Raw genomic sequence first — 14,774 nt, 5'->3', positions numbered from 1 at the left:
AGTGATTAAAAAAATGTCAATTCACATGATATTAAATGTAACTGGGTACAGCAAAAATATAAATAAAACTCTTGTGAAAACTTTTTAAAAATGTCTAGAAAATGGAATCCAGAAACTAGTTGGTACAGGAATATTCATTTGAAATGTAATAGAACTTGTGTCAACATACACAAAACTAAGTAAAATATGTTTATGCATTTTTAAGCAATTAAAATATTAGAAACATATCTGAGATTTTTTTAAAGCAAGAAAGAGTATCATAAAAAGTAAACACTTTTATATGACAGAAGGTATCACAAATTGTGTTAAAATGTAATTGATAGGAAATTTTGGTTAAAGATGGAAGACTATACAAAACTCTTTCCAGGAATACCACTAAAATGATATTAAAAGGATCAAAATGAGAGTGAAGACATTTGTTTATAAAGGTGTACAAACAACAATAGTAATATAAGGACCTAATAGTAATAAAATTTAAGAAGTTAGAAAACTTATCTGATAACTGAGAGCTGACTTGAAAGTACTGAATTCCAAATCAGCAATGGATAAATTGGAACTTGATTTGGACTCTATAGCCTCAAAAGACTAGGAATTTGACCATCAAGTAAATCTGAAAAAGGAGTTAAAAGTAGTGTTCAAAACTGGAGAACTAATCGAAAGTACATCTGTCAATAATTAACCCGTCTATATTAGGGTTCTCCAAAGATACAGAATCAATAGTGTGTGTGTGCGCGTGTGTGTGTGTGTACTCACATGCATATTAATTTATTTAGGAATTGGCTCACATGATTATGGAGCTTGACAAGTCCCAAGATCTGCAGTCTGCAAGCTGGAGACCCAAGAGAGCCAATGGTATGGTTCCAGTCCAAAGAGCCTGCTGGCTTTATACCCAAGAAGAGCCAATGTTTTGGTTTTAGTACAATGGCAGGAAAAAACTAATGTCTCAGTGCAAGGCAATCAGGCAGCAGTTTCCTCTTACTCATGGGAATGTCAGCCTTTTTTTTTTTTTCTACTTGGGACTTTTAACTGATTGGATGGAACTTCATTATTTGGGAAAAGTAAAGCAGAAAATCTCTACACTGGGCACAATTGACCATCGTGCTACCATTTTGAAAATAAAGTGATTAAGGGAAACACTGCTAATGTACTGGTACTGTGACCTTCTAGAATATTTTTTCTATTTTATCCTCAGAATATTGTCAGCCAGGATCATATGATCCAGATAACATTCTCTGAAAACTGCAACCACTCCAAAATTTGAAATAATTTGAGCTATTACTTCTTCAAATATTTTTCTGTCCACTCCCTACTTTTCTTCCAGGGCTCTAATTATGCATGTGTTAAATGACTTGCAATTGTTCTACAGATCACTTAGTCTCTATTCATTTCTTTTCCATTCTTTTTTTTCTTTCTGTGCTTTGAAGCTATGTCTTCAAGTGAAAACACCTGTATAGCCAGAACAGAGCTCATGAAATAAAATGTTACCTTGTAAAAAAGAAACAAATATTACCAAAACCACCTAGGTCCCTATCATGCCCCACATCTAGCCAATAACCACTCCTAGATGTTGTGAATGTAACACTGCTGAATGCTTGTGGGGGCCGGGATTGTCTTCCTTTCAAATGTGCTGAAGTATGTTTTGGCAGGCAGTAATGTTACCTGTGGATCAGCTTGGTCTTTCTGTGGTTTGTCTTTAAATTTCATTAGGGAAATTCCGGAGTAGACTTTAAGGTTAATTTAACCCTCCTGCTAAGGCAAAACCCTTGTTAGGTCATTAATAAATGGTCTCAGAGCTTAAAGAGGTATCTCTGTTTACACTACATGAAATTGAAATGTCTCCTAGACCTGTGTGAGCTTTAGAATATGTATACCTTGCAGATTCTCAGAAGTCATTCTTTGTCTGAACTTGGGGAGTTCCACTCCATGAATGTCCAAATTAGTAGTTAGCTAAGAACACCAGGAGGTCCCTTATAGATGTCTAGATTATTTTGTTTGCCTAGCTCCTTTCTTTTCAGTACTTTGTGTCTCAAATTTCAACTTCCTGTACCTCTCCGACTCTGGTTGCTGGATCCTCACCATGGTCTCCTTGGAATCTCATTCCTTTCATCACCATTCAGAAATTGCCTCTAGCCAGAAAGCCATGGTGATTGGAAGGCTCACTTCATTTGGTTTTCTTCCCTCGGTCACCATAGTCCCATGCTACTCATCCAATGTATCAAAGCCGTTGGTTTATACATTTTGCCCTTTATAACACTGTTTACTATGGAGCATAAATCCAGCCCAAAGAAATCCAATGATATTCCATCACTGTTAGACGTGAAAATTCTCTTTTCTCTCCAGTTCTCTTTGAATCGCCTTACAATCATGCTAGTTTAATGACTAATCAGTTAATTAACTTTTGACACTTTGTATGAGTCACATTTTTAATTTTTTGAAAATTATACTTTTACAAAGTATAGAATTATACTTTTACAAGGTATAGAAAAGTGTTGTTAGGTGTAGTTGTTTTCATTAATCATTTTCTCTTAGGAAGGTATGCAGAAGTATTTATGGCTGAAATAATATAAAATGTGGGATATGCCTTAGTCTGCTAGCAAGAAAGTGAAAGAGAAGTGGGGGAAGAAGAGATAAATGAAATAAGGTTTGTCATATATAGATAATTGTTGAAGCAGGATGATCAATGTATAGGGCCCATCATACTATTTTTTATAACTGAGGATTTCATGAAATAGAGACAGAGATAGAAATGGAGATAGAGAGGGAGAATGGAAGGTGTCAGGGCAAAGGGAGAGACAGAGGGAAACTGACAGCAATGGAAGCCTTATTTTGTACTCCAAATTGATGATATTGAGAATCAAAGAAGTCAGGCTGTATAAGAAAGAATGATAACAAGCATATTAAATATCAAAACCTTGAGGAACCTAAAGACTGCTTCTATTAGATTGTCATTCACTGCTCCAATGCATGAAATGAGGCGCCCTTCTTGCAGTGCCTCATATGGTTCTGGAAATAAAAGTGGCTCTAAGTGATATTACATCTCACTGCACACAGGGGTAAAATACTCTGCAAGCCCCTGAGTAATGAATTACTGTCATCTGACAAGAGCCAATATCAATTTAGCACACGCAACCAGAATTTACTGTCCAGATTATAGAAAATTATCATCATTCTCATCCTCTGGCTTTCAGCTGTGAGTCAAACAAAAGAACTAGGTAGCATGAGGGTCATGACCATTAGGCACCTCCTCCAGAGACAAATACAGGTTTCCATCTGCATGATAAAAACTGTTAGGTGAGGTTGAGGAAGTGCTTAGAGCTGAGCTCTAGTACTAAACATTGGGATAAATTGCTTCCCTGAAACATAATTTGCACAGGTGATGCTAAGGTGCTGAAAATACTGAGTCATCAGGAATAAAATGTCATTGCTCACAGCATTTCCCCAAAATAACACTGGAGCACAATTAAAAAAAGGGAGGTGGTGTTTTTCTTAACCTCAAATGCTTAATTATAGATCACTTATCAGAAAACCACATGCATTTCTCTTTCTCTTTTAAAGCAGGGCATTTGCCTGAAGAAATAATTTCGGTTTCTGCACTGGCTTTCACTAGTATCTCCTGCACACATAAAGAATTAGAGAAAAGAATAAAGCACAGAAATAAGGTGAACTTTAAAAACACAATATTCAGACTGTGATAGAATCCAGATTCCATTGCACTTAAGCCCTGTGTAGTTTCTTTGCAAAGTCTTCCCTTGTGATCCTTTTTCATAGATTGTTCTGGTGATAATTCAAAGATTTGGGTCACGTTTTGATCATGAAGTTTCCTTGGGACCACTGTTTAATAAGCCTCTAATTCCCACTATCTGAAGGGATGCTTGGCTACAGTTCTGGCCAACCCCTGATACATGCAGCTAGAGGTGAACCAAAGTTCAAATAGGTTTGCTAAATCTAAGTCACCTTTCTGGAGTGGGTTTGCAAAGTCTTGCTTCTGCAAAATATACAACAGTTTCGAAATTCACTTCCAATACCCTTGTCCTATCAATATCAGTGTTTAGGAAATTCCTTTGCCAAGATTCCAAGGAGAGATATAAATAGAAAATTTGTGTTATTCAATGTTAAATTTCTGTAAGGATTGGTAGCATAAATGAAGGCAACCCAATATTGTTTCAGATACATAAGTGGCTCATCAATTTCAAATGTTCCAAGACATTTGCATCCAGAAATTTATGAACTTCTCTTGAAGAATACATGATTCTATGAATAATCCTCAGCATAATTCTGAAGTATGTAGGATCAGGACAAAAACTGGAAAAACTTAGATTAAAGAGAACACCTGGTGGTAAGTAATAAACTACAACATGTCTATATATTTGTATGTGTGTGCATGTACTTATATACATGTATGAACATGTATACACACACATACCTTTAAAGCAGAAACACCATTAGGAAGGTTATTGTACGCACAATTACATAATCTTCCTTTCATAGTAAAGCATTCTAGAAAAGTAAGCACGTTAAAGTAAATATATATATATGTGTGTGTATTATGGGAATAAGAAAAAACACGAACATAAAACAAAGGAAACAAATAGTTTTTCATTTTCTTCAAATTCCTCCTTGAATTGTATTTGTTTCTGCTTGATTCATTTATGGTTTTCCCAATACAGTTTTTAAAAAAAGGTCCCAATACAATTTTTAATGCCTTTGTCTTATTTGTCCTTCTGTATGGTTTGCAATTTGCAGTTACTGTCAGGTCAGTAACCCATTCATTCAAAGTTATCTTTGTGATGCGTTATTTTTAAGGACCACTATTGAATTAGATATAAGTTATGTTTCAGTAATGGAGGTGACATTTTATTTCTAAAAGATCGAGTAATAACTTATTTTGTGCAGGGGAAGGGATCTTTCCTGTATAGCTTAAAAAATGTACTGCTTCCTGTCTGGGATTTCCCAACCACATGGCAAACAAGGTAAGTGGGAAGGGGCTTTGTGATGGTTCTTCTTCATCACAATTCTGTGTTAGGTAATACCTTATGACATTTATTTTATACATATTATATCTAATTTTTTAAGCAATCTGAAAAAAAATAGCTATTATTATCCTCACTTCCCAGTAAGAAACCTATAACTCAGATTTAAGTAACTTGCTGCAACCATACTTAAAAACATGTTCAGCTTCTTTATGTGTTTGTCTCTAAAGAAGTACCTTTGCAGGGGAAAATACCCAACAAATAGTGAATTTGTCTCAATATCATATGTCACATGGTAGACTATCAAAGGAGAATTTGGTAAAATAATGGCAAATATTAAAGATCCTTAAATCAGCTCATGGTCTACAGAACACTTATAAAGTAATTGTTTCCTTTTTCTGATGAAATGCACATTGAAGTGCTAATTAAATTATGGGCACAATGATTTAGTTTGCTGCCTTTGCTATAATCATTCTCATTCTCATTGTCAATACTGATTGGGATTGTCCTATGATGTTGGGACAGTATGCTAATATCTTGCAACTTAACTAAAGTTATGCAATATATCTAGATCTAGGGAAAATAATCAGATATGAGCCGTAATTACATTTTTTTTCACTTTGAAGTTTACATTTACATGGGATAGTATAGCATACCATCTGAGAAAGAACAAGGCCATTGTGGTTAGACAGACCTGAATGGCCATGGACAAGTGTTACATCATCATAGTGCAATGTTGTTATAAAACTTAAGAGTTACATGTAGCCTTCAGTATACTGTTGGTTATATAAGATATGCTCAATAAAAGTCTATTGTCATTGTCATAGCTTCTATCATTATGTAATTTAGAAGGTACATAAGCAGGTAAAGGAACAACCTTTTCATTTCATGCTGACAAGTGGGTAACTCTGTTGTCTTTTTGACACATGAAAGGAGGTTAAAATATTTTCTCTACCTCCAATTTCTAAACACTCCAAAAATTAAATAATTATGTTTTGAAAAAGAAGCCTTGAAAAAACAAAAACCCAAAAGAAATAAACACAGAATGCTAAACCTTCACAACTTTGTATAAAATGTTCTTACAATAAAAATTTTAGCCCAGTGGCCAGATACCTTAAAAGGGCAATGTTTTCATTGCAAAGTGATTAGAGCTTAATGGAGTCTTCTGTGAGTAAATTAGGAAAACAAAAGTGAGGAAGATCATGACCTTACATTTAATTAAACTTCTTCAGGCTGCTAATTCGTCTATAGGTTGATTAATAAAGAGTGGTACTAGCACACTTTCTAAAATATAAACATAGTACTCAATCATGGCATAATCATACAGACAGCTAAAACAGCTTCCCTTCTTCTTAAAATAAATATTGCATTTTAAACAAAGAAAAGTATTGAGTCTAAATCTACCTTAACTTTTCCAAGATAACTGGGCCAAGAATGTAAGAGCAAAATCTCTGGCTTCATCAACAGAATAATGTTCATTCTGAGCTCATCACTTATTAAGTACAAAACTTTGTGTGAACCACTTAACATTTCTACACATCAGTTTCTAAGCTGTACAATGAACTAGTAATACTACCAACCGAATAGGATTAGTGCAAATACTAAAGGGAATAGTTCCTACATGTGCCTTGCACAAAATAAGTGGTCAATAAATTTTAACTTTCATTATATTCAGGTTACACACAAAATACATGACTTAGTAGTACAAGTATCCCATTTCTACAAGTTATTCTTATTAGTTTTTCTTCATGTCAATATTGTATTGCTCTAAAAACAACTTGACAAATAAAAATGACAACAGAGTGAAATCTCTTTCAGGAAGAGAATTATACAAATATCAAAGATAAGGGCTCAATATTTAATAAGGAATCAATAATTTGAAGCTCTAAACATATGATATTAACTGCTTTTAAAGATGTTTTCCATTTCTATATAGAGATTTCCACAGTCTTTCCACAAATTGTCAGTATGACAATTGAGTTCAAAGTATCCTAATTTTCCTTTCTAATGTTTGAACTCATATAATTTGTTCCTAATCCCCACTTTCATTTTTTTCAGTGTTTACTTTGAAATATGAGTATAAAATATCAGAATTTATCTTCTGGGAATAGTAAGTTGAAATATGCTCCTTGAATAATTTTTATTTTGTCATACTCCTGTTGTGCTTCTAATATTTTAAAACTCTAAAAGAAAAAAATAAAGGTAAATGCTTTAGTTTTTTTTTTTTTTTTTTTTAAGGTATTTTTGTTAGCTTTGGAAGAAGTAGGAACATCGCAAAAGAATGTCTCATCTTCAGGAAAACAGCAAAAGGCAAAAACAGATCATCACTAACAGAAGCTAAATTGCACAGTGGAGTTGAGCTCCTAAGATATAATTGATTCTGCTGGGATAAAAATGGAGTAGGACTAAGATATTGTAATGAGAATCATTTTGTTACTAAAGAAGACCCCTTTCACAATGGGTGCACAGTTTAATCCTAGTGTGATCATTATAGGCTCATTTTCCTTGTTCATGTTCCTGCGATAAAGACCCTGGAAGAAGCACTGGCATTTTAAATTGCTCAGTCTTGCTTGCAGACTTTTTTTTTTCTTTTTTTCTTTCTTTGGATTTCCCAAAAAGAAAAAAATTATTTTCCCATGTTACTAGAAGAATGCTTTGGAGACCAGCACTGTGAATGCACAGAGAATAACAGTGAAGGCAACAATAGATTATCAGAGCATTGACAAAGAAAGAGAAATTACCTGTGGGCATTTGCTCCAAAGTCCCCATTCAGACATGACACACTCATTGGGACACATAAGAGAACAGGACTGGGTTTCCGGAGGAATTTCATCCTGGTTGCACAGGTTGCTATCCACTGCTCCACCTTCGCTATCTGCAGTATTCACACACCTGTAAAGCCAGGTCACAAGATAGCTTGATTATTTAAAACAGTGGAGAGTATATTTAAAACAGTTATGATGTATCACAGTAACTGACGATAGTTAAATATAACATAAGACCAGCACAGAAACCAAAGAGAACAAAACTTTCTTCCTTTAGTCAGTCAGGCTTTGTGAGCATTAACTCAGTACAGAACCCATTATTCATCAGGGCAAGGGAGAACAATGGAAAGACTAGAGGCAATGGTTGACCTTGGACTAAAGGCAGTGGTTGACCTTGAAGAACTTTATATTTCAAGAGACCTACAATACATTTACTTGGTCCAACACTGAGTGACTATTCTTTTTATTGTAATGAATCTTGAAGGCTATCCTTCTCTGAATAAATCCATCACTTTGTAATAGCTAGAACCTTCCTACTTCCTGTGGCATTCTTAAACCTTTCCCAAACTTCTATCTGATACCATGTAAAATTTCCTAAACTTTGTCTCACCCATTTTTAAAGTCATGGCAAAGTAATATGAAAAATAACTGAAGACATATTTTTTCAGGTAACTTCTGCATTTTAGTAAAGAATGTTTCAAATCAAAAAATGAAGGGCAATGAGCAAGTATTTTCACAAAGCAATTAATCACACAGCACAGATGTATGCATCATGGGTGCTTGGCCTACTCTGTGTCAGGTTTTGAGATAGGTACTGGCAATAATGAGATAATCACACTATTGTTAAAGATGATGAAGATTCAATCAAATTAAAACCAAAATGTTATACCACTATATGCTTGCTAAAATGGATTAAATTGTAAAAACATGGAAAATACCAAAGCTGGCAAGAATGCAGAGCAACTGTAATTAATTCTTCTTATTCTGCTGGTGGGAGCATAATCTGTTTTGAAAACTGGTTGGCAATATCTACTAAAGCTAAACTTATACATACTATGTAACCCAACAATTCACTTATACTTCCATAGAAATGCATATAAATGTGTACCAAACCAAAAGCCAAAGCCAACTGAAAATGTTCACAGCAGCACTATTCATAATGAACCAAACTAGAAACAGTACAAATGTTCAGCAAGACTATAACCTAAAAATATATTATAGTAAACTAATCAAGTTAAATGCCATAAAATGATGAGAATGAATGAAAGAATATGAGTGACAGTCAAAAACACAATGTTGAACAAAAGAAGCTAGACAGAAAAGAGTACATATGATCCCATTCCAATGAAGTTAATGAACAGGTAATACTAATCTAGGGTGTCAGAAGTCAGAATAGTGGCTACCTTTGAGGAAATGCTTAATGACTGATAGGGACTTAGGTAGTTTTGATAATATTTTGTTTCTTGACCTCTAGGCTGGTTACACAGTTGTGTTCACATTGTTAAAATTAATCCAGCTGTACCCCTATACTGGGGGCATTTCTCTCTATTTATATCACATCTCAAATAGAAATTAATTTTATAATTATTTTTCAAAATTATTTAATAAAGACTTTCTATTGCAAATATCTTCTGCTAGCTGTTGGGATACAAAGTTGTTATTTGTTAGTGATTCATTTAGTCAATATTTTTGATAGCTTGCTACATACTAAGTCCTCACCTGGGTGTTGGGGTACAGAACTGAAAGACAGACAGACATGATCCCTAGTGTTATAAGTATTTTGTTCTAGTGAAAATGATAAAGATGAAGACGAAACTGGCAATGATGACGAAATAAATCATGCCATTTGCTGATCTAGCAATTCAGATACAATGTCAAGGTCAAGAAGTAAGCACTTTAGTAACAGTATGCTAAAGAGCTTTTGGTGCTCCCTAGATCATGCTATGCTAATGAATCATCCTACACTTTAAGAGTTTCCTTTACACACACATTAAAAGTAGAAAGAGATCGAGACCAGCCTGGCTAACACGGTGAAACCTGTCTCTACTAAAAATACAAAAAATTAGCCGGGCGTGGTAGTGGGCGCCTGTAGTCCCAGTTACTCGGGAGGCTGAGGCAGGAGAGTCGCATGAACCTGGGAGGCGGAGCTTGCAGTGAGCCAAGAACACACCACTGCACTCCAGCCTGGGCGACAGAGCGAGACTCTGTCTCAAAAAAAAAAAAAAAAAAAAAAAAAAAGAAAACTCCAGAAACATTTCAAAGTAGTCAATCACATACTGAAAAATAAAACAAGCTTTCTGAGATGCTAACTCATGAAAAGTTAGGTATTGTATGAAAGAGGTTAGCAGAGAATGGCATACAAAAAAGTTGTAAGTAATGCCTTCTAATACAGGGACTTTAATTCTATGGACTTTAATAACGATGGACTTTAATTTCTCCTGTGGCAAAAGTCAATAGTAGAAGGAAAATCCATGGGATAGCTTAAATGTCCTTTCCTGGACAAACTTAAAAAAAAATAAAAACTGGAAATTGCTTCCCTTCCTGCCTGCACACTATCTGCTGATGTTCATTTATTATTTCACTGAGAAAGAAGTGGGAAGACTTCTGGTTAATGAAATACAGCGAATGTATGTATTAGCCTCCATTCACTCCCAACATGCCACAAAAGCAACAGTAAAGGAATTTGTTACCAAAACAATAATAATAAAAATTATTATTATGGGGAGAGAAAGGCATTACTCCACAAGGACACAGAACGTGGGGGAGGACAAGTACAAGAAATGGAAAATAGATGGGCTCCTGGTAACTCCTTAGCACATCTGAAAAAGCTGATACTAAACCTTCAAAGGGAAACACCAAAAATAACTCCATTTACAACACAGAACAAAGAAAAAATTCTGGAATTCATGGCACCAAGTACCTCTGGAAATAAGGATGAAAATCAGGCTTAAAAAACTGAAGGATTTATTGAAAGTATGTTTAAGAAGTGCCCAAACCTTTAGATCCTCTCCCCTGGTCCACACAGGTAAGTGATTGTCCATCCCCTCCCCCTGCCGGTGATTGATGGTTTACTATCTGGAGAGGGTCACACAAGGGTCTTTGGACTAGAGAACACCTGGTGCACTTGATGGAGACACCATCCTGTAAACAGAGGCTTAAGTAAAAGTTTACATACCGCAAAAATTACCACAAAGTTGGTGGCTTAAACCATGGAACTGTATAATCTTACAGTTTTGTAGGATGGAAATACAACTTGGGCCTCATGGGTTAACATCAGAGAGTCAGGCATCAGCAGAGCTGCACTCCTAGAGGGGCATCTCTTTCCTTGCCTTTTCCAGGTTCAGGGGCCACTTGTATTCTTTGGGTGACACCCTTCCTCCATCTCCGGAAGCAGCAACACTGCATTTCTTGGTGCCTGGCTTCTATGGTCACATCTTCCTCTCTTTCTTGTCTCCCCTTCCACTCTTAAAAATCCTGTGAATATATTGTTCCCGTTGGACAATCTAAGAAAATCTTCCCATCACAAAGTCCTCACCTTAATAACATCTGCCAAGTCCCTTTTGCCAAAGGTAGCATATCCATAAAGTCCAGAAATTAGGATGTGGACATCTTTGGTGGGCCATTATTCTGTCTATAACCCCAGCATTCCTGTTTCACTAGGTTTCCAGAATACTGGTTGATATGGTTAGGCTTGGTGTCCCCACCCAAATCTCATCTTGAATTGTAATCCCCAGGTGTTTAGGAAGATACCTCATGGGAAGTGATTAGATTGTGGGGGCGATTTCCCCCATGTTGTTCTTGTGATAGTGAGTGAATTTTCACGAGGTCTGATGGTATTATAAATGGTAGTTTTTCCTGCACTGACGCTCACTCTTTCCTTCCACCATGTGAGAAGGTCCAAGCTTGCTTCCCCTTCGCCTTCCACCATGATTGTAAGTTTCCTGAAGCCTCCCCAGTCATGTGGAACTGTGAGTCAACTAAATCTCTTTATTTTATAAATTAACCAGTCTTGGGTATTTCTTTATAGCAGTGTGAAAATAGACTAATACAGTGGCTGTTAGGATTATCTATTTCACGTATGATTTAATAAGAGACTTTACTGGGTATTCTGACAAGCCCGAGAGTAAAGAATTCAAAATATTTAAATTAAGGGTGTTCCTGAATGAAAATGCAGTTATCCACTACATATCCTGCATCATCAATTTCCTTGACCATCTCCCTTCAGTCATCACCTCACTTTTACTCAAATTCATTGCAAAATTGCTTTAAGGCATTGTCTGTATTTGCTATCTCTACTTCCTCCCCTCCTCTCCTCCCGCCTCCCCGATTATTACCTCTTGAACTCACTTAAATCACACTTTCATTACCATTCCAGAGAAACCTTTTAGTGAGATCATCAACAGACTCCCCATTGCCAAACTCAATGGTCAATTCTTATCTCAGTAAACCAAAAAGCATTTGAAACAGTTGATTACTATATCTTCTTGAGTAACTCACTTGTCAATCTTCTCATTTTCTTTGTTTTCCTTCTATTCCAGTTTTTTTCTTAGTCTCACTTGTAGAATCTTCCTATTCGCTCTAATCTATGAATGTTGGAGTTCCCCAGGACTCAATTTCTTCTCAACACTAAATTTGTAAGCTAATGGTGCCTAAATTTATATTCTAAATGTTTCCTCTGAACTGGACTGTAATAGTTCAGTTGGAAAGCTACTATCACCTCAAATTTAATGTGTTCAAAGCTAACTTTAGATTTGTATCTCAAACCTGCTTCTAATGTTCCCCAACTCAACAAGTTATGCCATTATTCCTAATGTTGCTCAGGCCACACCATCTAACAGTCATTTCTGAGGCTTCGTTTTTTCCCCACTCTGCAATCATTTTATCAGCAAACCCTGTGTTCTGCACCTTCAGAATATATTTCAAATTTGACTTTCGCATCACCTTCACTTTTACTAAATTGAGTCCAACCATTAACTTCTTTCACCTGGAATTCCGCAACGGCCTCAAAACTGTATCACTCGCTGTTCTACACTGCACTCTAAAACACCTTCCCTATACCACATCCAATAAGGCTCTTTTCAAATGTAAATAAGATGCTGGGCAGGGTGGCTCATGCCTGTAATCCCAGCACTTTGAGAGGCCAAGGGGCAGATCACTTGAGGTCAAGAGTTTGAAACAAGCATGGCCAACATGGTGAAACCCTGTCTCTACTAAAAATACGAAGATTAGCTGGGCACAGTGGTGGGCACCTGTAATCCCAGCTATTTGGGAGGCTGAGGCATGAAGAAAACTGCCTCAACCTGGGAGGCAGAGGCTGCAGTGAGCTGGGATTGCACCACTGCACTCCAACCTGAGCGACGGTGCAAGACTCAGTCACAAAAAATAAAATAAAATAAAATAAAATAAAATAAAATAAAATAAAATAAAATAAAATAAAATAAAATAAAAGTAAATATGAGCATGACATTCCCCCACGTCAAAACTTCCATAGCTTCATGTTGCAGTTGGAATAATATCCAGTCTTTATCTTGTTTGAGTACTGATGCTAGACATATGGGACAGCTTGTTACTCTGTTAATAAGCCAAGAAGGTTCCTGCTTTTTACGCTCTTTGTCACTGGAAATCTCTTTCTAGAGATCTTCATGCTCATTCAGGTCTCTCACTACATTTAGGTTTGTGCTCAAATATTTTGCTGACCATCTTGCCAAAATAATACTCCTGATAACTCCAATCCAGTTTTGTTTTTCTTTTTGGCATTTTATAGCAAAGACATTTCATTGTATATTAATTGTTCATTTTTTTCTCTATTGCTATTATAACCACATCAGACCAATCAGACTGAATTTTTATGTAACAAAGTTGTGAGTTGCTTCTCTTTTTTTTAATTTCTTTGTTTTTTAATTATACTTTATGTTCCAGGGTACATGTGCACAACGTGCAGCTTTGTTACACATGTATACATGTGCCATGTTGGTTTGCTGCACCTATTAACTCGTCATTTACATTAGGTATATTTCCTAATGCTATCCCTCCCCTCTCCCCCACCCCACAACAGGCCCCGGTGTATGATGTTCCGCTTCCTGTGTCCAAGTGATCTCATTGTTCAGTTCCCACCTATGAGTGAGAACATCTGGTGTTTGGTTTTCTGTCCATGTGATAGTTTGCTCAGAATGATGGTTTCCAGCTGCATCCATGTCCCCACAAAGGACACGAACTCATCCTTTTTATGGCTGCATAGTATTCTATGGTGTATATGTGCCATATTTTCTTAATCCAGTCTGTCACTGATGGACATTTGGGTTGATTCCAAGTCTTTGCTATTGTGAATAGTGCCACAATAAACATACGTGTGCATGTGTCCTTATAGCAGCATGACTTATAATCCTTTGGGTAAATCACCAGTAATGAGATGGCTGGGTCAAATGATATTTCTAGTTCTAGATCCTTAAGTAATTGCCACACTGTCTTCCACAATGGTTGAACTACTTTACAGTCCCACCAACAGTGTAAAAGTGTTCCTGTTTCTCCACATTCTCTCCAGCACCTTTTTTTTCCTGACTTTTTAATGATCGCCATTCTAACTGGTGTGAGATGGTATCTCATGGTGGTTTTGATTTGCATTTCTCTGATGGCTAGTGATGACGAGCATTTTTTCATGTGTCTGTTGTCTGCATAAATGTCTTCTTTTGAGGAGTGTCTGTTCGTATCCTTTTCCCACTTTTTATGGGGTTGTTTGTTTTTTTCTTGTAAATTTGTTTGAGTTCTTTGCAGGTTCTGGATATTAGCCCTTTGTCAGATGAGTAGATTGCAAAAATTTTCTCCCATTCTGTAGGTTGCCTGTTCACTCTAATGGTGGTTTCTTTTGCTGTGCAGAAGCTCTTTAGTTTAATTAGATCCCATTTGTCAATTTTGGCTTTTGTTGTCATTGCTTTTGGTGTTTTAGACATGAAGTCCTTGCCCATGTTGATGTCCTGAATGGTATTGTCCAGGTTTTCTTATAGGGTTTTTATGGTTTTAGGTGCAACATTTAAGTCTCTAA

At 36.1% G+C, this 14,774-nt stretch overlaps 1 protein-coding gene across 1 annotated transcript in view; it reads right to left on the bottom strand.

Moving 5' to 3' along the window:
- The window catches only part of THSD7B (thrombospondin type 1 domain containing 7B), an 886,725-nt gene that overhangs the window by 95,594 nt on the left and 776,357 nt on the right, over positions 1 to 14,774 (bottom strand). The window contains exon 17 of the mRNA XM_025405082.1: positions 7,712 to 7,862. Coding sequence (XP_025260867.1) covers positions 7,712 to 7,862 — 151 coding nt within the window. The remainder of the gene's footprint in view (positions 1 to 7,711; positions 7,863 to 14,774) is intronic.

The sequence above is a fragment of the Theropithecus gelada genome, chromosome 12 (genome assembly GCF_003255815.1).
Source record: "Theropithecus gelada isolate Dixy chromosome 12, Tgel_1.0, whole genome shotgun sequence".
Lineage (NCBI taxonomy): Eukaryota > Metazoa > Chordata > Mammalia > Primates > Cercopithecidae > Theropithecus > Theropithecus gelada.
The sequence above is the reverse complement of the archived record's forward strand: the minus strand, read 5'-3'. Positions and strand labels throughout refer to the sequence as shown.